Below are 19,473 nucleotides of genomic sequence, written 5' to 3' on the forward strand. Positions count from 1 at the left end.
AGGTATCCTTCTGATCTTCTCCACTCATCCATTACATACGCATACACACACAGACAATCTAAGCATGCCTACTTATACAAAAAAAAAACATCCTTTAGCACTTGGATTGTATCCACATGTCTGTAAACAATGCAACACTTCCCAGGGTAAATCAATGGTACTAGTCACCATTCTCTACTATCTACACTTTCTTGTTGGCGGCTTTGAAGTTCACTTTTTAATTAGTAACTTGGCTAATATGGCAGCCGATCCCGTCTGTATTATTATTATTGATTATTCTTTATTTCAATGGAAAGTTGTTCCTTTTTAGTGTATAAGGTTAGTAAATCTACAATTTCCTTAGGAATGGTAGAAAGCGAACTGTCACGTTTAAATGAAGAACACACACAGGATATAAATTAGTGATTTATTATTGCACAGTTTTTTCCCCATAGGCAGAGAGCAAAATAAAACCAGTACAGACTACTTCACATGGGAAACCGCAATAAAAGGCAATCTTTCCTATAGATTCCATAGGGACTAGCCCTATAAATGTTGGCGTGCTTAAAGAGGAACTTCACCCATTATTTTACAAATTAAAAGTCAGCAACTACAATTACCGGAGTCCATTGCTGTCTTTCCACAGCCAATTCTTCTCAGTGCTGCCAGATCCCTGGCACCACCATCTTGGATTTGGAAGCTGGCTGTGACTGATGAATTGCAGATGGCTCCCCACTGCATATGCATGATTGCACAGTTCAGGGTGGCTGTTTCTGCGGCCTCCTGGGGCATGGGAGGCTTTTCCCCATTTACAAGGAACTTGTAGATTTCCTCACCTTATACTGTTAATAAATGAAATTGCGAGGTATGGCTATCTCACCCCAGATAGAGAGATAGAAAATTATTGATCAGTATCCTTAATGTAATTTAGTACCCAACATTGGTATCGTTACATAGAACCAAAAGCTATAATCCTATACCCACAGTTGATCCAGAGGAAGGCAAAAAACCCCAGCAAAGCATGGTCCAATTTGCTCCTGCTGGGAAAAAAATTCCTTCCTGATCCCCCGAGAGGCAATCGGATATTCCCTGGATCAACTTTACCTATAAATGTTAGTATCCAGTTATATTCTGTGTATCCAAGAAATAATCCAGGCCTTTTTTGAAGCAATCCACTGAGCTGGCCAGAACCAACTCTTGAGGGAGTCTGTTCTACATTTTCACAGCTCTCACTGTGAGATTAAATTTCTTTCCTTCCAGACGTAAAGAGTGCCCCTTTGTCCTCTGTGATGACCTCAGGGTGAATAGCTCTACACCGAGTTCACTATATGAACCACTGATGTCTTTATACATGTTGATCATATCCCGCCTTAATCTCCTCTTTTTAAGAGAGAATAAATTAATTTCCTCTAACCTTTCCTCATAGCTGATCTCCTCCATGTTTCTCGGTCTTTTACCTTCATGCATAGAATGAAACCTTCTGTGTGCACCAGCCCCCCCCCCCCCCATAACTTCCTTAGCCCCTTCTCGATGCAGAAATGTGCACAAGAGCCTTGGCTGTCCCAAGTCTCTTCCTCCTAATTAGCTGAGGCAGCAGCCAGAACCATTGGCTCCTGCTGTTGTTAATCACAGCCAGTGAGCCAATGAGGAGAGAGCAGGGGGCAGGGCCAAGCGGTGGTTATGTGTGAATGGACACAGAGAGCAGCGGCTTGGGAGCCCCCATAGCAAGCTGCTTTCTCTGGGGTCACTTGACAGGAGGGAGGAGCATCATCGGGGGGACCAGAGAAGAGGAAGATCAGGGCTGCTCTGTGTAAAACCATTGCACAGAGCAGATACGTTTGCCATGCTTGCTATTAAAAAAAATCTGCCTTTACAGTAATTTTAAACAGAGTAAACCAAAAAAGGTTCCAGTTGCATCAAAGGAAATGAGCTCCTTTCAGGCTTATATGGCTGTGGTTGTACACTGGAGATGGAATTTAAATTTCTCCCCGCTGTCTTTTGCAGGGAGCTATTAAACGTAGCTTAACATATTTCTTTGATATTAATGCGAATATTTATGTTGTAATTTGTATTTATTTACGTATTTATTTTTTTCATTTTTATTTATTTTTTATGCTCTGTGGAAGTCTTTAATGTCACAATTCTAGTGACTAGTGGTTTGCCATAAACTAAATAACAATGTTAACCAATAAAAAGACATTCATCATCTGCGCTAAACTGTAAATATGGTTTCTAGTTGATACAAATTGATTTGCTTGAAATTGCTTTTTTCATTATGTGTTGACGTGACATGCCTCTTGGTTGTATTAATATATATTGATTATTGTTTGTGTGTATTGGCTTGCAGGCCTTTTCCTGAATGCAAATCTACAACAGCACTCTGGCTAGATCAGTCATACAGCGAATATTCCCTACATCCCTGACACAATGGCAGACGAAGATCTCATCTTTAGGATGGAGGGGCTGGATAATGGCCACATTTTAAAAGATTGTAAGGGTGACAGCGATGAGGAGGACAATTACTTCATCTGCCCCATCACAGATGACTATTCATCATCACCCCGTGAGGCTAAGAAGAAAAAGACCCGCTTCTTTGGCAGTCTGCCAAAGTCAGACGAGTATGGAACCAGTTCATCTCCTAGAAACTCCTTCAATTTCAGGGTATGTAAGAATACTAAAATGTGTGGCAGTGATAGAAGGGTGTTTAAAAGCGATTTTCCACCTTCAGATGAATTTGGTGTTTTCATTTGTACACACTTCTTTTATTGTTCTAAATGTATTGCATATCCTGCGTTTTTCTCTGTGTGCACTTTACATGCATTGTTTATACAGGTTGATGTTCAAGTAGCACCGCACAATGCTGCTCTCCGAAATGAAAAATAGGTGAAAAAAGCAACCCCCTATAAGGCTTGGGACTTTGAAGGCTTGAATATATACCAAAAGAGTTTTTATAAAAAGTACAAACTTTTTATTTTGTCAAAAAATTGTTTTAAGTCCCAAGCCTTATAGATGGTTCCTTTTTTTCACCTATTTTGCAATTTTGGGGATGGTGGCTTATGATCAGGAATTTCTTTCTCTTTTCTTTCTCTCTCCGAAATGAAAGAATCATATACAAACAATCCAACAGAGATTGATCTTAATTTAGGGAATCAAAAAGCAATTAAAAACAATGCAAAACCATACAAAACAACTGGAATGGGTTTAGAAAAGATTGCAGGAAGTTATGTACGGGCGTGTAGAGCTAAAGGCAAAACTTTTTTCTCCATTTTGGATAATGTAAGGGAGGGTTATAACCCCTATCAAGCTTTTTTGCCATTTATGACACATTGGGAAGATTTCCCTTCACTTCCTGTCCCATAGCCAAGACAGAAAGTGAGAAGAAATCCATCTAAAGTAAGGAAAATCCTAGGTTGTCACCAGAACTAGTATCCCCACTGGAAGAGTTTCCCCTCTATTACTGTTCCTGGGACAACCCAAATTTGGGTTTTACTTTTACTCTTGGTGATAACAGTAAATGTGACAAATACGAAGGGTGAATCTCTCTAACGGGAACACAGGCAGCAATAAAACCTGACAGATGTTGTAATCCTTCTCCACTCTGTTGGAGACTACAAAATAAAAATGTTGGCTTTAGTTGTTCTTTAACCACTTGCCCTTCAGAGGTTTTACCCCCCCCCCCCCCTTCCTGACCAGGCCATTTTTTGCGATACGGCACTGTGTTACTTTAACTGACAATTGCGCGGTCGTGCAACGCTGCACAAATGAGATTTATGTCCTTTTTCTCCCACAAATTGAGCTTTCTTTTGGTGGTATTTGATCGCCTGTTCGTTTTTAATTTTTTGCGCTATAAACAAAAAAAGATCAACAATTTTGAAAAAAAAAACAAAACAATAATTTTGACTTTTTGCTATAAAACATATCCAGTAAAAAAATGAAAAAAATCAAATTTTGACATAAATTTAGGCCAAAATGTATTCTGCTCCATGTCTTTGCTAAAAAAACAATCCCAAAACATGTAATTTAATTGGTTTACGTGAAAGTTATAGCGTCTACAAATGATGGTTTATATACTGAAATTCTTTTTTACTTTTTTTTTATGCTAGTAATGGTGGCGATCAGCAACTTGCAGCGGGACTGCGGCAGGCATTCTAACACTGGGGGGAACTGACTAACTGCCACTGACACTAATACAGTGATCAGTGCTAATAAAAAGCATTGACACTGTACTAATGACACTGGGCTGGAAGGGGTTAACATCTGGGGCAATCAATGGGTTAACTGTATGCTGTTTTACTGTGTTGTCTGTGTGTGCTTTACTGTGTAAGAATACTGTTTTATATGACTCTGCTATACGGAGCAATACAAAGCACCGTGCTGGACAGGGGAGAGATCTGTATTGTTTACATACAGACCTCTCCTCTGTCAGTATTCCTCGGCCAGGACCCGGTGATTGACAGCTGAAGCCGCCACCTACCCGGAAATACAAAATATATACACGATTTTGCACAGCCCTGTCACGCTGTAGCTTTAGTTGTGCTATAGGGTATTCAAAAAGCGGTTAAAGTGGACTTCGCACATAATAGAGAAGATCCACTTTTTGGGTGTGCCCCCCCCCCTACTGAAACTCCTATGGAGGAAAAAACGTTAGATTACTTACCTTTCCCCCGGATTTTACCTGTGGTGCCAAGGCGAGGGTGACATCATCCTTACCTAGTAGCCTAAATCTTGCTGAAAAGACTATTCTGCACTGTGTTGGATTACTCCTTATTCCCGGGATATCATTGGCTGGATGATGAGATCACCCCTTGCACTAAGGGAGCTGGGGGAACAGTGACCATTCTCTAGCTTTTAATTTAGCATTTTAGCAAGGTGCGGGGAGAAGCACATTTAGAAACTAGACCTTGCATGGACCATAAGGTTCAGCATAAAACCCGTGTAATTATGTGAAACAGCCAGGTACTTTACAGCCGCATTGTTGATATAAAAATCCCAGGCTGCAATAACCGAGATTATGTTCTATAATGCTGTAACAATAAATTGCCACTTCCCCATTGACATAAGCCACATATTTTGACTATCTGTTTGCTGCCCTCTGCGCAGCAGTGTCAGCAGGAGATGCCAAGTGAACATGCATTAAACCTTAATCCTATGCAGATTTTTTTTTTCTAGGTCAGATGAATTCCAAAAGTACAAAAATCTAATTGCACATGTTTTTTTTTTTTTTTTTTTAAGACTCCTCTCATTGCTATACAAATGTCCTTCACAGATCTTGAATTGCCTTTTGCAATGTACACATGGGACCAGCCAATCTACCTTAGCTACAAATATTCTCTGTATACAGTCATGTGAAAACATAAGAACATCCCATGGAAGTTGTTGATTTTTTCATATTTGAATAGGCAAACATTAGATCAACAGTCAAACAGTACCAACAGATAAAGGTGATCTATTTGAATAAGAACACAAGGAAAAGGTACCTTTGTAATCCTTTATTCAACAATAGCGGTAGATGTGATGGTGTAGAAAAAGTGAGTACACCCTTGGCCCCTGAAGCCGCTTCTGCCCCGTTTCAGCAGAAATGACCTTTTGTAGGTCTTTTGTATAACTGTCTACCAGTCTCTGACCGTCACTTCATGCCAAATCCATTGATTTGTAAGCTTTTGTATGTTTACTTGTATGAACTACCCATTTCAACCCCCCCTCCGACACCATTTCTATGGGATTCAAATTGGGCTGTGTCTAGGCCACCCTGTAACCCACTTTTTTGGATCTATTCCTTGTTAGATAAGTTGACATGTTTTTCATCACTATCCTGTTGAAAGATCCATTTCTGGTTCATCTTCAACTTGTGGCCTCACGTTCTTATCAAGCACTCTTTAATATGATGCAGAGTTGACTCTATAAATGCAAGTCCCTGAAGCAGCAAAGCCACCCAAAACCTATCATTTTTACCGCCATACTTCACAGTGCATTTGAGGTTATTCTCCTTAACCACTTCAAGTCCGGACACTTTTACCCCCTTCCTGTCCAGGCCAGTTTTCAGCTTTCAGTGCTATCACACTTTGAATGACAATTGCGCGGTCATGCAACATTGTACCCATATGAATTTTTTAGCATTTGTTTGAGACAGATAAAACTTTATTTTGGTGGTATTTATTCACCACTGGGATTATTTTTTTGCTATATAAATTAAAAAGTCCAAAAATTAAAAAAAAAGTTTTTTCCTTATACAATTTTGCAAATACAGTCATGGCCGAAATTGTTGGCACCCTTGATATTTCTCCAGGAAATCATGTATTTCTCACGAAACGTATTGCATTAACACATGTTTTGCTATACACATGTTTATTCCCTTTGTGTGTATTGGGACAAAACAAAAAAAGGGAGGAAAGAAAGCAAATTCGACATAATGTCACACAAACCTCCAAAAATGGGCTGGACAAAAGTATTGGCACCCTTTCACAACTGCGGATAAATAAGAATGTTACAAGCATGTGATGCTCCTGTAAACTCACCTGGGGCAAGTAACAGGTGTGGGCAATATAGAAATCACACCTGAAAGCAGATAAAAAGGAGAGACGTTCACTTAACCTTTGCATTGTGTGTCTGTCTGTGCCACACTAAGCATGGACAACAGAAAGAGGAGACGAGAACTGTCTGAGGACCTGAGAACCAAAATTGTGGCAAAATATCAACAATCTCAAGGTTACAAGTCCATCTCCAGAGAACTAGATTTGCCTTTGTCCACAGTGCGCAACATTATCAAGAAGTTTGCAACCCATGGCACTGTAGCTAATCTCCCTGGTCGTGGACGGATGAGGAAAATTGATGAAAGATTGCAACGCAGAATAGTCCGGATGGTGGATAAGCAGCCCCAAACATGTTCCAAAGACATTCAAGCTGTCCTGCAGGCTCAGGGAGCATCAGTGTCAGCGCGAACTATCCGTCGACATTTAAATGAAATGAAACGCTATGGCAGGAGACCCAGGAGGACCCCACTGCTGACACAGAGACATAAAAAAGCAAGACTACAGTTTGCCAAAATGTACTTGAGTAAGCCAAAAGCCTTCTGGGAAAACGTCTTGTGGACAGATGAGACCAAGATAGAGCTTTTCGGTAAAGCACATCATTCTACTGTTTACCGAAAACGGAATGAGGCCTACAAAGAACAAAACACAGTACCTACGGTAAAATATGGTGGAGGTTCAATGATGTTTTGGGGTTGTTTTGCTGCCTCTGGCACTGGGTGCCTTGACTGTGTGCAAGGCATCATGAAATCTGAGGATTACCAAAGGATTTTGGGTCGCACTGTAGGGCCCAGTGTCAGAAAGCTGGGTTTGCGTCCAAGATCCTGGGTCTTCCAGCAGGACAATGACCCCAAACATACGTCAAAAAGCACTCAGAAATGGATGGCAAAGAAGCGCTGGAGAGTTCTGAAGTGGCCAGCAATGAGCCCAGATCTAAATCCCATTGAACACCTGTGGAGAGATCTTAAAATTGCTGTTGGGAAAAGGTGTCCTTCCAATAAGAGAGACCTGGAGCTGTTTGCAAAGGAAGAGTGGTCCAAAATTCCGGGTGAGAGGTGTCAGAAGCTTATTGATGGTTATAGGAAGCGACTGATTTCAGTTATGTTTTCCAAAGGGTGTGCAACCAAATATTAAGTTAAGGGTGCCAATACTTTTGTCCAGCCCATTTTTGGGGTTTTGTGTGACATTATGTCATATTTGCTTTTCTGCCTCTGTTTTATATTTGTTCCAATACATACAAAGGGAATAAACATGTGTATAGCAAAACATGTGTTAATGCAATACCTTTTTTGTTTGAAATACTTGATTTTCAGGAAAAATATCAAGGGTGCCAACAATTTCGGCCATGACTGTAAATAATCTTTCTTCATAAATCTTGGCCAAAATGTATTCAGTTATCTTTAGTAAAAGAACAAATTACCCAAATTAGTTTATAACCAAAAATTATAATTTTTTACATTTTTTTTTTACATTTTTTTTTTAACATATGGTCACCCTAGCAGTACAGTGTCACCATTGTGACACTGTACTACTTGTGGGGGGTGATGAAGATTTTTTTTTTTACACTGATTGCTTTTACACCCATAAAAGCTGTAAAAGCAATAATTTCTCCTATTTGTCTTGTTGCATTCTTGCAGCCATTGAGAAATACTGTGCCAGCTGTGATTGGTCACAGCTTGTCACATGGTACAAGGCTGTTGTGAATAGCCTTGTACCATGTGATCTCTGTGATCATTCACAGATTTCACACGTAGTAAGCAATGATGTCAGAAGTGACATCTAGCTTGCTACTCTTCATGTGATCACTGATTGGCCAATCTGTGATGTCATGATCAGGACCTCACACAGAGGTCCTGTACAGCGATCAGTGTTTTGCTGTGTCCTACGGACACAGCGGGCACCAGATCGCGGTGCTCCACGCTCCTGCACTGCTCCCGTCCAGCTGTTTATATACATGGGCCGGACAGGAAGTGGTTAAATGCCATCTTTGGTTGTGCCGAAGATGTTTACTGTTGCTGTGGCTAAAGAACTATTTGATCAGCTATCAGCACATTCTTCCAGAAGATCAAGTCTATATGTTTAATTACAAACTATGGTCTTCCTCTAATGTTCCTTTTGGACAGGGGAGGCCTTTTCCAGGAAATCTCTTTTTGATTGTAGATTCAAGCAATTTGATGCCAACTGTTGCAGGAGTTAGCCTCCGATTCCACTATGAAACTTCTTGGAGACTTCTTTTAGCAGCGGACGGTCATCTCTTGGGCAGAATTTGCTAGTCGGCTGATCCTGAGCAAATTAGCGTTTGAAATCTGCGTTTGTAGATCATTTTATTTACAAACTCATAGGCATCCACAATTTTTTTTTCTGAAGACCCTAGAGAGCTTTATTGATCTTGGCATGATGCCACACACATCAGTAAGACGGATTCCACCTACATACTCCCTAAGGAGGTTCTAAGTGTTGGCATCTAATCTAGACCTTCTGATTCTATTTTTTATGAATTTAAAGTGGTGATTAAAGTAGGGTATGCCCAGTTTTTCCACATGAAAAAGATGTATTTTTTGTTAGTTTAGATTGAGAACATGAATACATCATATCAATATTATATGTCATTTGTTGTATAACTTTTATTTGCATTCACTCTTTGAGTAAAAATCTGTTTGCCTGTTCTACTATGTTAAACAAGTCAACTATTTCCATGGGGTGTACTTATTTTTTCATATGAATGTATATACAGCTAGTGACACTGGTGCAGATAGACAACATAACTTGTATAAATAGAACATAATTCTTTCAAACGTTTGAGTATTTCTAATAGTCCAAGCAAAAATAAACAGAACATGCATGCACTTTGTTGTTTAAATTTGTATATTTTGGTTTATATAGTGAAGGTTCATATATGGAATCCTCCATGTGTTAACCACATAGTTATCGAAGTTCAATATTTGTTTTGATAGTGGTCCTTAGACTCCGACAGATCTATTCAGTAAATCATCCTGATTTACATTTGCATTACAAAGAGAATGTTGATCTTGTAATGAGAGTCTCTTCTATGAAATGTAAATGCAGGCAAAAAGAAAAGCATATCATTTTCTTTGGACAGGCAGCATAGCAACTATGATGAAAGTGTCTCTATGGATCAATGAGTTTTTCCTGATTCAATCTACACCAGTTGTATTGGTTGATTGCATGTCGTACTAATTGCTTGGAGCATGCTGCCTGGTCATGTGATCTTCCCCAAAACAAAGACAATATTGTCTTTTAAATGAAATCTGCTGCTTCACTGATATTAGATATCCATGCCAGCAACCTGTACAGTCAAGAGGAAAACATTTTCCTTTTTATCTGAAGAAGAATGAATGAAAACACTCAGCTGAGACTCCATCCTCAGTAACACAAAACAGATGGTTTCTATATATTGCCTTTGGATATTATCATGGCTAAAAACTGCTTGGAGAGCACGTAGACATTTAACATCACATGTGTAGGCTCAGTGTAAGTCAACATTGCAAAAATAAGTCTCTGGCCAATAGATCTGTATATAAAATTTAAATATTTTGTGATGAAGCGCTCAACTTATATAGTGTATATAAAACCCTTTTTACATCAATAATATCGTGAAAAATTCAAAATAAGTGCTTAATTCCCTCTTAAATTCTATAAAACTATACAAAATCATTTATAAATAACTGGTGCAAATTCACACTCCTATTTATGCCCCCTAGTGGTCAAAAACCGTGAAAATTCTAATACAAATGATAACACTTTATCTGTGCAAAGTGATAAGTGTCGACACGTTGCGCCACGATCACGTGGCTTCTTCAGGATCAGATCCTGAACAAGCCACGTCATCGTGGCGCAACGCGTCGACGCATTTCCGGTTAAGGGGTGACGTACTTCCGGTTCCGGGTTCGGATGCCATTTTGGTACACCTTAGTACACCCATAGCACATGGGAAACTGCTTCTTTCTGTTGGATGACATGTGAGTGTTCATTTGTTTTTGAAATTTTAAGTGCATTAAAACAGTGTTGCACTATGGAGGTTTGTCTTTGTTTCTACATATACGTCCTGTGTTTATGAGTCCATATTGTGAGGAAAGTGATCTGAGAGGAATTCATTGCTTGGAGGGGGATCTTAATTGAGTCGGTGGAGTCAGTGGAGCATGAAAACCTGGCTGAGATATTATATATTTAAGGCTTTGTGACCCGCAAGGGTCGAATGTGGAAGGTGAGGAGGCATTTTGGCTAAATCCAGGGGAGTCACATCAAAGTGTCACGAAGAGCACGTTTGCAGCATGGAGTGAAGTTATAATCACTGTGTATTGAACACTTATTATTTGCACAGTGTGGCATCACAAGTCTTTGGACTGTTTATTTGATTTAGTTTATATAATTGGATACACTTATCACTTTGCACAGATAAAGTGTTATCATTTGTATTAGAATTTTCACGGTTTTTTGACCACTAGGGGGCATAAATAGGAGTGTGAATTTGCACCAGTTATTTATAAATTTTATAAATGATTTTGTATAGTTTTATAGAATTTAAGAGGGAATTAAGCACTTCTTTTGAATTTTTCACAATATTATTAATGTAAAAAGGGTTTGTATACACTATATAAGTTGAGCGCTTCATCACAAAATATATAAATTTTATGTGCACATATCCTAAGGTATAGGGAAAAGGTGATAGCAGCTGACTTTAAGTTAAAGGTTCTGTGGAGCGCAGGGGGATTCTTCCTATATTTAAATAGTGCTGTATAATCACAAAATATATTTTAAAACTGAAGTTTACATGAATAAAGAGTGCCCCGTGTGCTAGTGGCTTTTGTATTTCTTGAAATCTTCATTCATCTGCCCCCCCAGATACCCCTGCAGCTGTGATCTTCCAGTGCTATGGGGGTTAATATGCATCTGTCACAGGCATCTGTCAAAAGTAGCAACTGTGTCTGCTCATTCCACCCCCCTGCTCCATTCATAGATGCCGTACTTTCTGTTCCCGCAGTGAAAAGACCTCTATGAATGCAGGGCAGGTGAAAGAATGAAAGGTCCATCTCCTACATTCATGGAGTGCTTTTGATTGTGGGACCCGATAGTAGAGCTTCTATGACTAGAGCAGGAGGGCACAAAGTGGGACAATAGTTGGCTCCTTTGACGAGTGCCCGTGACAAGATCAGCGGCTTATAGGTGGGGGACAGAGGACTGAGTATTTCCAGGAACACAGGAGCCCCCAGCACGGTTCATTTATGTAAGTACTATCCCTACTGATCTTAAACAGTGGTCTCCATACTGCAGCCCAGGGGCCAGATGTGGCCTTTGCTTGCTTTTATTTGGCCCTTGGGGCACTTTTTCTTCCACTGATACAAACAATGGGGCATAATCCCCTCCACTGACCCCAATGAAGGAGCACAATTCCTCCTAATGTCACCAACAATTGGGCCCAATTATACCAGTGATGGGGCACAATTCCTCCCAATGACACCAATGACAGGGCACAGTTCTGCTGAAACCAAAAGAGGAGGCACTGCTTTTTCCCACTGATGATCAGACCTTTATACTCCAAATGGCCACAGTCTGGAACCCCAAAAGTCTGAAGAACCGTAAACTAGCCTCTGTTTAGAAAGTTTGGAGACCCCTAATCTAAAGGACAAGTTCACCTTTTGAGCATGTAACTTGTTCTACCAGATCTCCCTCACCTCCTGAATCCTGCCTTTCTCTCCTGCAGGCGCTATCACGTTTAAAATTTATGTGGCTGTTCCCACACAGCTGCATCATTGATTCACCAGTTTCTGTGAATGACTAAATTAAAAGCCCCATCTGCCACTGCGGGAGACAGACTTGTAGTTCTCAATGGAATATGAACGCACTGATCAGTGTGCTCTTAGTCCAGTCACACTTTCTCCAACTTTCTAACTGAAAGCCCTTATGCTAGGTTCCCATCTATGCAGGTTGCATTTGAGCTGTTTTTGCGTTGCATTTTTGACGCATTTTGCAATTTTTTTCTTGTTGCTAGGCAGATTTAAAACGCAGCAGAAACGCAATACGTGCTTTTCTGCAGCGTTTCCATTGAAATCTATAGAACCCAAAACACAACGTTCTGCGTTCAAAAAAGTCCCTGACCCTTTCCAAAAAGCGCACTGGGTGAAAACGCACAGGTATGAATATATCCCATAGGAAATCATGTTAAATGGACTGTACTGCGTTTCTGAAAAATGCTGTCGAAAATGCTTAGTTGTGAACCTAGGGTTACAGAGGTATGGGCAGAAAGCTGGAGGGAGATTGTGTAAGAGACTGGCATTAGTGGATTGCTGGTGTAATACTTCTCAAGCTCCTGTAGGAAAAAATAATAAACTGCAAAAAATTAATTACCTGCAAAAATATGTTCATTTACTATTTTTAAGTTAAAGATGAACTTCGCTTTTAAAAGAAATAAAATCAATGAACTTTAGCTTTAGTGTCCATGTACTCCAGGGGCAAAAAAAATGCCAGAATCTCAGACAGAAAGAAAATGGCAGAAAAATGCTCATAATGGCTTGCATTGCACAAAATTTGAGAGTTTATGGGCATTAAGGATCCATGCACACTAGCGGTTTTCATACGCTCAAAAAAAGCTGGAAGAAAAACGCTGATAATAGCATTTTTGTGCCGGCTTGTAGTAGCCTATTAGAATCATTTAGGAGCATTTGCTTCTTATTAGTGTTTTTACAGTACACGAAGAAAAAAAAAAACACTGGAAAATAGCTGTTAGGAGCATTTTAGTAGTGTTTAGAAGCGTTTTTTTTTTTTCTGCCAGGATTCGGAAAATGTTCCCAAAAGCTCTACAAAAACAAGTTGTTGTTTTTTTTTCTGCTCCTAAACGCTGAAGCTTGAAAAATGCTTCTAGCATAAAGTAGTGTGCATGGACACAGGAAAACATTATTAACTTCTTGGGGCAGAAAAAAAATATGCTTATAATAGCTTCTAGGAGCTTAAAAAATGCTAGTGTGCACGGAACCTGAAAGCATATTTTTTCAAAACATTCCCCTCTGCTCATTTTTCAGTGTACACTTGAAAACTCTAAACGCTCCAAAAAGTCTTGTTTCTGCATGTTTAGGCACATTTATGAGTGTTAAGCGGTTTTCTGCCCAAAACCTACTCCTCTGAAGCTCCGATTCTGAAGAGTTTTTTTTCTTCCTCTAAATGCTCCTCTGAAAATATGCCAGTAAACTTCCTAATATATAAGTAAATAAATATAATGGCGCCTTTGGAAAGAGAAAAATGTGGGTCACTAACTGATATACCAGCTGCAAAATCCACCATAAATTAATAAAATGTGAAAAATAACACAAAAATAATTTGTGCTAGTAAATAAATATTTCAATATACCTGTGAACAAAGAAAATATAATATTATCCATGTAAGTAATACTTATAAGTACATAATTAAAAAAAAAAATTTTTTATATAAAAAAATGTGTCCAAAAACAGTCCAAATTTAAGATGTGTAGTACAGATCCGAAGAAAAGTGCACAAAAAAATGTGTGACAATCCACCACCAAAAGCACTAAATAAACTCACCAGAGCTATAAAAAACTGAAGCATATATTGCTCTGGGAGCGGTGGTATTAGCAGAGTAATAGACCATTCATGGATGTGTCTTCAGGGAGTAATATTCTGCAGAACCCAGCTCCAAGCAGACCAATTTCAATGAAGCAATGCTCTATAATCAAATACCACTAAGGAAATCCACTTCTCCAAAAGATCACTTTAATCGGAAGAAATAAAAAAACTTCATGGTGCAGTATTGTTAAAAAACAGCTTCATTTATTATGCACTCATTGCACTTATCTCAAAGGGTGTCCCAGCCGACACCAGCGTTAACAGCATATAGGAATCACAGTGAAAACGAACCCAGCCACTCGGCACATGCGCAGTAGATCGCTAGGGCTTGATTGATGTGACGTCATTACGTTTCCCAGCGATCTACTGCGCATGTGCCGAGTGGCTGGGTTCGTTTTCACTGTGATTCCTATATGCTGCTAACGCTGGTGTCGGCTGGGACACCCTTTGAGATAAGTGCAATGAGTGCATAATAAATGAAGCTGTTTTTTAACAATACTGCACCATGAAGTTTTTTTTATTTCTTCCGATTAAAGTGATCTTTTGGAGAAGTGGATTTCCTTAGTAGTATTTGATTATAGAGCATTGCTTCATTGAAATTGGTCTGCTTGGAGCTGGGTTCTGCAGAATATTACTCCCTGAAGACACATCCATGAGTGGTTCATTACTCTGCTAATACCACCGCTCCCAGAGCAATATATGCTTCAGTTTTTTATAGCTCTGGTGAGTTTATTTAGTGCTTTTGGTGGTGGATTGTCACACATTTTTTTGTGCACTACACATCTTAAATTTGGACTGTTTATAGACACATTTTTTTATATATATAAAAAAAATGTTTTTAATTATGTACTTATAAGTATTATTTACATGGATAATATCATATTTTCTTCACAGGTATATTGTAATATTTATTTACTAGCACAAATTTTTGTGTTAAACTTCCTAATATGCATGGACACATAGACTAACAAAGAGCTGCTTCTACAGACTGAAGAAAAAATGCAAAATGCATGGACTCCTAAAGTATTTTTCTTGTACTCCTTGATTTTAATTAAAATTTCTCCACTAACATGCAGGGGGACATAGATTACATAGGACACTGTTATGGTTACTATGTAGGTATCTGTCCCGTGTCTGCAGGTTCTCTCTTGAAATTGTTCCACATCCCAGTCGCCCTCCATGTGCTTGGCAGTTATATGACGGTGACCTACTTTACAGGTTTCTAGTACTTTCATTGATGACGAACAACGGCAGCATCACATAATTTAACCCGTACAGTGATCTGTGTTCCTCTGTATCCGGAGGACACAGCAGGCACTGGATTGCGGTCCATGCGCTCCCAGCGAGCGCGCTCAGGCAGTGAACGCGGGTGACATTTAGAAACGTCAACCTGCTTCGGCATTGCTCCTGTCCGGCTGTTTATAGACCTGGGCTGGACGAGAGCAGTGCCAAAGTGGTTTGACGTTTCTAAACGTCACCCGCATTCACTTGCCTGTGCACGCTCCCCGGGAGCGCGCAGCAGCACAATCCGCTACCCGCTATGTCTGGAGGACACAGCAGAACACAGATAACTGTACGGGACCTCTGTGTGAGGTCCCGATTCATGTGATCACTGATTGGCCAAGCAGTGATCACATGAGCAGTAGTAAATAAGATGTCACTTCCTGACATCATTGCTTACTACTTGTGAAATCTGTGAATGATCACAGAGATCACATGGTACAAGGCTATTCACAACAGCCTTGTACCTTGTGACAAGCTGTGACCAATCACAGCTCTCACAATATTTCTCAATGGCTGTAAGAATGCAGCCAGAGAGAAATACCGGTAGTAATGATTGCTTTTGCAGCCTTTATGGGTGTAAAAAGCAATTGGTGTAAAAAAAGAAAAAAAAAATCTTCATCACCCCTCACAAGTAGTACTGCTAGGGTGATCATATGTTAAAAAAAAAACAAAACATAAATACTAATCTAAAAAAAATTTCAAATTTAAAACAAATTTAGAAAAATTATAATTTTTGGTTATAAACTAATTTGGATTATTATTATTTTTTTGTTTACTAAAAAGATAGCTGAATACATTTTGGGCAGGATTTATGAAGAAAGATTGTTTATTTGCAAAATTTTATAAGAAAAACACTTTTTTTACAAAATTTTTGGACTTTTTCATTTAAATAGCAAAAAAAAATAAAAATCCCAGTGGTGAATAAAGACCACCAAAATAAAGTGTTATCTGTCTCAAAAAAATGCTAAAAAATTCATATGGGTATAGTGTTAGATGACCGCGCAATTGTCATTCATACTTGAATACACATGCCCCTTGTATGAATGTTTTGTGTATTTCTCCCAAACCTGTGCAGTAGCCCAGTGTAAAACATTGCCTCTGTGCAGGAGCTTTCAATATTAAAGACCTGCCACTGCTGCTCTCTCAACTTGTGCAGATTGACTGGTCTTGTCTCCGCCCCCTTCTGTAGTTTTCTGCAGGCAGCCTCTAGTGGGTGGAGTCTGCTGGGTCCTCCTACAACTCTACTGTCTGTACAGGCTATGTGCAGCACAGTGAGGATGTCAGCATTACTTTTACAAGGTCATATCGAGGTTCGCAAAGGCATTGGTGCACACAAAGTTGATTTTGAGGCAGTTGAGCAATATATTTAAATAGCTTATATTTTTAGCTTTAAATGAACATTTTGTGCCTAGAGTTCAGCTTTAACAATGTTCCTGTTCTGCATCCTCAACAAAAACCTTTTTCAATAAATATCTTTTAAAGGCTTTTTTTTTTTAAATTCTTTTTGTCCCTTGTGTACAAGTTCATTCTTTCTGATTACAACAGCTAGTCTGGTTATAGAAGGGTCACTGATGCATAATAAAAAGCTGTTGGGTTTTTGGAGTAGGATTAGGTCTCTATACATCAAGCTGAAACCAGTATCTCAGCATTCAGCAGTCTTCACAGGTTAAAGTTCAGTGGCCGGACCCTGTGAACACTCCTACATCTCCTCTCCTGACTGCCTGAATCACAAAATGCATCCTAGTGTGCAGTCTAGTTTTCCCAGCCTGGTGTTTGGACTCTGATCACAGAAAGTGACATCACTGGAAATATCTGTAATGCATTATCCTGGCTTTATTGATGTACAGCTGCCCAATTTAAAATTGATTTGTGACTGCACAAGCAAGCATAATCCTGAGTTGGTTTTAATTGTAGAAGGGAATTGGGTTGTACGCTCAACAATGTCTATTTAAGCCCTGGTTCACACTGATGCGGTGTGGAATGCGCAGCATTTTCTGTGCAAATTCTGCACCGCATCAGAATCGCACCCCGTTCATGCGAACCGCAGCGGGTGTGTATGTTAACAACACCCCGAAAGCGGTCCGCAAAATGTGGTGCGATGTGCAGAATCAGATCGCATAGGTGTCAATAGCCATGCGATCCGATTCTAGTGCAGACCAAAAAAAGGGTCCTGCACGTTTTTGGTGCGTTGCGATTTAGAGCCATACAAAATATATGGCTTCAATCACACCGCACACAAATCACATGTGATTTGCACAGGAAATCCTGCGGTTCCTGTGCGAATCACATGCGATGTACCAAACCGCACATATGTGAACCCAAGCTCAAGGAAGCCTGCATTGAAAGAGACCTTTAGGCTGCCAGTGCTGACTTGGCTGTTTCTGGTTCTAACCCCTCCATGTCCAGAGGTCAGACTGACCATCTTTAGCATTTTCTGTAGCATGGAGTATGGCCAGCTTTAAAGTTCAAGCATTGATTATGCCAAACTCTTATCAAAATTATCTTTTGGTTTATGTCCTCATAAAGGTTGTTACACCTTAAAGTGTTACTAAACCCACAACAGTAAAATCAGTCTGTATATGCAGTAAAGCATGCGTGTTATACTCACTGTGGAACCTAAGCGGTTAATCCTCTGCATTGTGTAAAAAGGCCATTTTGATCCTTTTTTTGTTGTTGTTGTTGTTATATCTTTTATTGGTTTTAACATTATAAAATAAACAATTATTTCAATTATTAAACTCACACATTTTCCATATCACAATTTGATCCTGTTTTCTCTGTCCCTCCTCTTGTTCAAATGTCCACCTGATAAGACAGACGGAAGCCATAGCCACATACTCAGTTGAGTTTGTATTGCTAGAGAGGTTTTTTTTTCTTGGGAGAGTGTATGTGATCATCACATGGCCAATCAGCACTGTCCAGACAGAGCTGAGGGGTTCTGCATCCTCCTAGAGCAGAAAGAAAACTCCTCCTACAAGGTTTAACCAGTGATCTGCTGAAGTCACAAAACTGCTCTAACTGCCGATGAGAAAGTTATTTAGCAGTTTATATTTACTAAAATAATTGCATTTCCATGTTGTGTGTACTGTGGGAGACCAGATATAGTGAATGCAGGGTCCTGGGTTTAGTAACACTTTAAGCCTCATGTACACACTGCATGCTTTGGCCAACTCTCCTAGATGCCTTTCCTCCTGGTAATGGCGTTTTGGGAGAAAAATGCTTGATGCTTGTAAATGCGTATAACGTGTTTAGGCACGTCAATCGCTTGGGTGTTAAAGTGGTTGTAAACCTCAGATATGAAATATGAACAAAGCATATCCCTCTATAGTGTGTACTTGTCTCAATTAAGAGCACTAAGTGTAATTTCTGTCCTCTGCTTCCTTCCTCTGCTATCAGCATGAATCACTTCTGACAAGTTTTCCTGACACCAAGAGAAAAATGGTGACAGGGGAGGGACTTCCAACAGATTGACATCCTCAGCTCTGGTCCTTTGAGCTGTGTGGAAGGGGGTGTGTCCCTTCCCTCCAATCAACTCTCAGAGCTCTCCTCACTGAGCTCTGTAGCGTAATTTCAGCTCTCCGCCCCCTTTTTTCTGAACTCGCAGACAAGCTATAAAATTCTGGACTTTGAACGGATGTAAAAAAGAGAAGACTGCAGATAACCAGATACAACTTATGTAGGAGGATTTGTTTAATTTCTGTGTATCGCCTGAGGCCAGTCAGGTCACTGGGTATATGTAAGGGTTTACAACCACTTTAGTTATTTTGTTTGACCAGAATAGTGATTTATTCTGACCACTGAAATGAATTATCTCTAAAACGGTAAACACACCTAGCACTACCACGCAATTACATGTGTCAGGTGTTTTTTCTGACAAAACGCTGCTGCTCCTGGACGTGCTGGCAGTGGGGTTTTTTCCTCCCTCTAAATGCCCCTGCCTCCTAACTCCTCTAAGCACCTATGTGTACATGGACACGTAAGCTAACATGTACGGGTGTTTAGAGGCAAAAACAAAATGCCAAATGTTTAAAATTTCCAGTGTGCATGAGGTCCTCTAGTCTCTCCTGCCTGTTACTAGGAAAATTTTG

The 19,473-nt window shown here is 39.7% G+C and overlaps 1 protein-coding gene across 3 annotated transcripts in view; it reads left to right on the forward strand.

Moving 5' to 3' along the window:
* Window positions 1-19,473, forward strand: part of EEF2K (eukaryotic elongation factor 2 kinase) — a 162,512-nt gene that overhangs the window by 53,312 nt on the left and 89,727 nt on the right. For all 3 annotated transcript variants that reach the window (XM_089674796.1, XM_089674798.1, XM_089674797.1), the window contains exon 2: window positions 2,327-2,640. In XM_089674796.1, the coding sequence (XP_089530922.1) occupies window positions 2,407-2,640 (234 nt within the window). In that variant the 5' untranslated portion in view covers window positions 2,327-2,406. The remainder of the gene's footprint in view (window positions 1-2,326; window positions 2,641-19,473) is intronic.

Source organism: Staurois parvus, unplaced genomic scaffold (assembly GCF_062004578.1).
Source record: "Staurois parvus isolate SC_StPar_1 unplaced genomic scaffold, SC_StPar_1.0 ptg000152l, whole genome shotgun sequence".
NCBI classification, from domain to species: Eukaryota; Metazoa; Chordata; class Amphibia; order Anura; family Ranidae; genus Staurois; species Staurois parvus.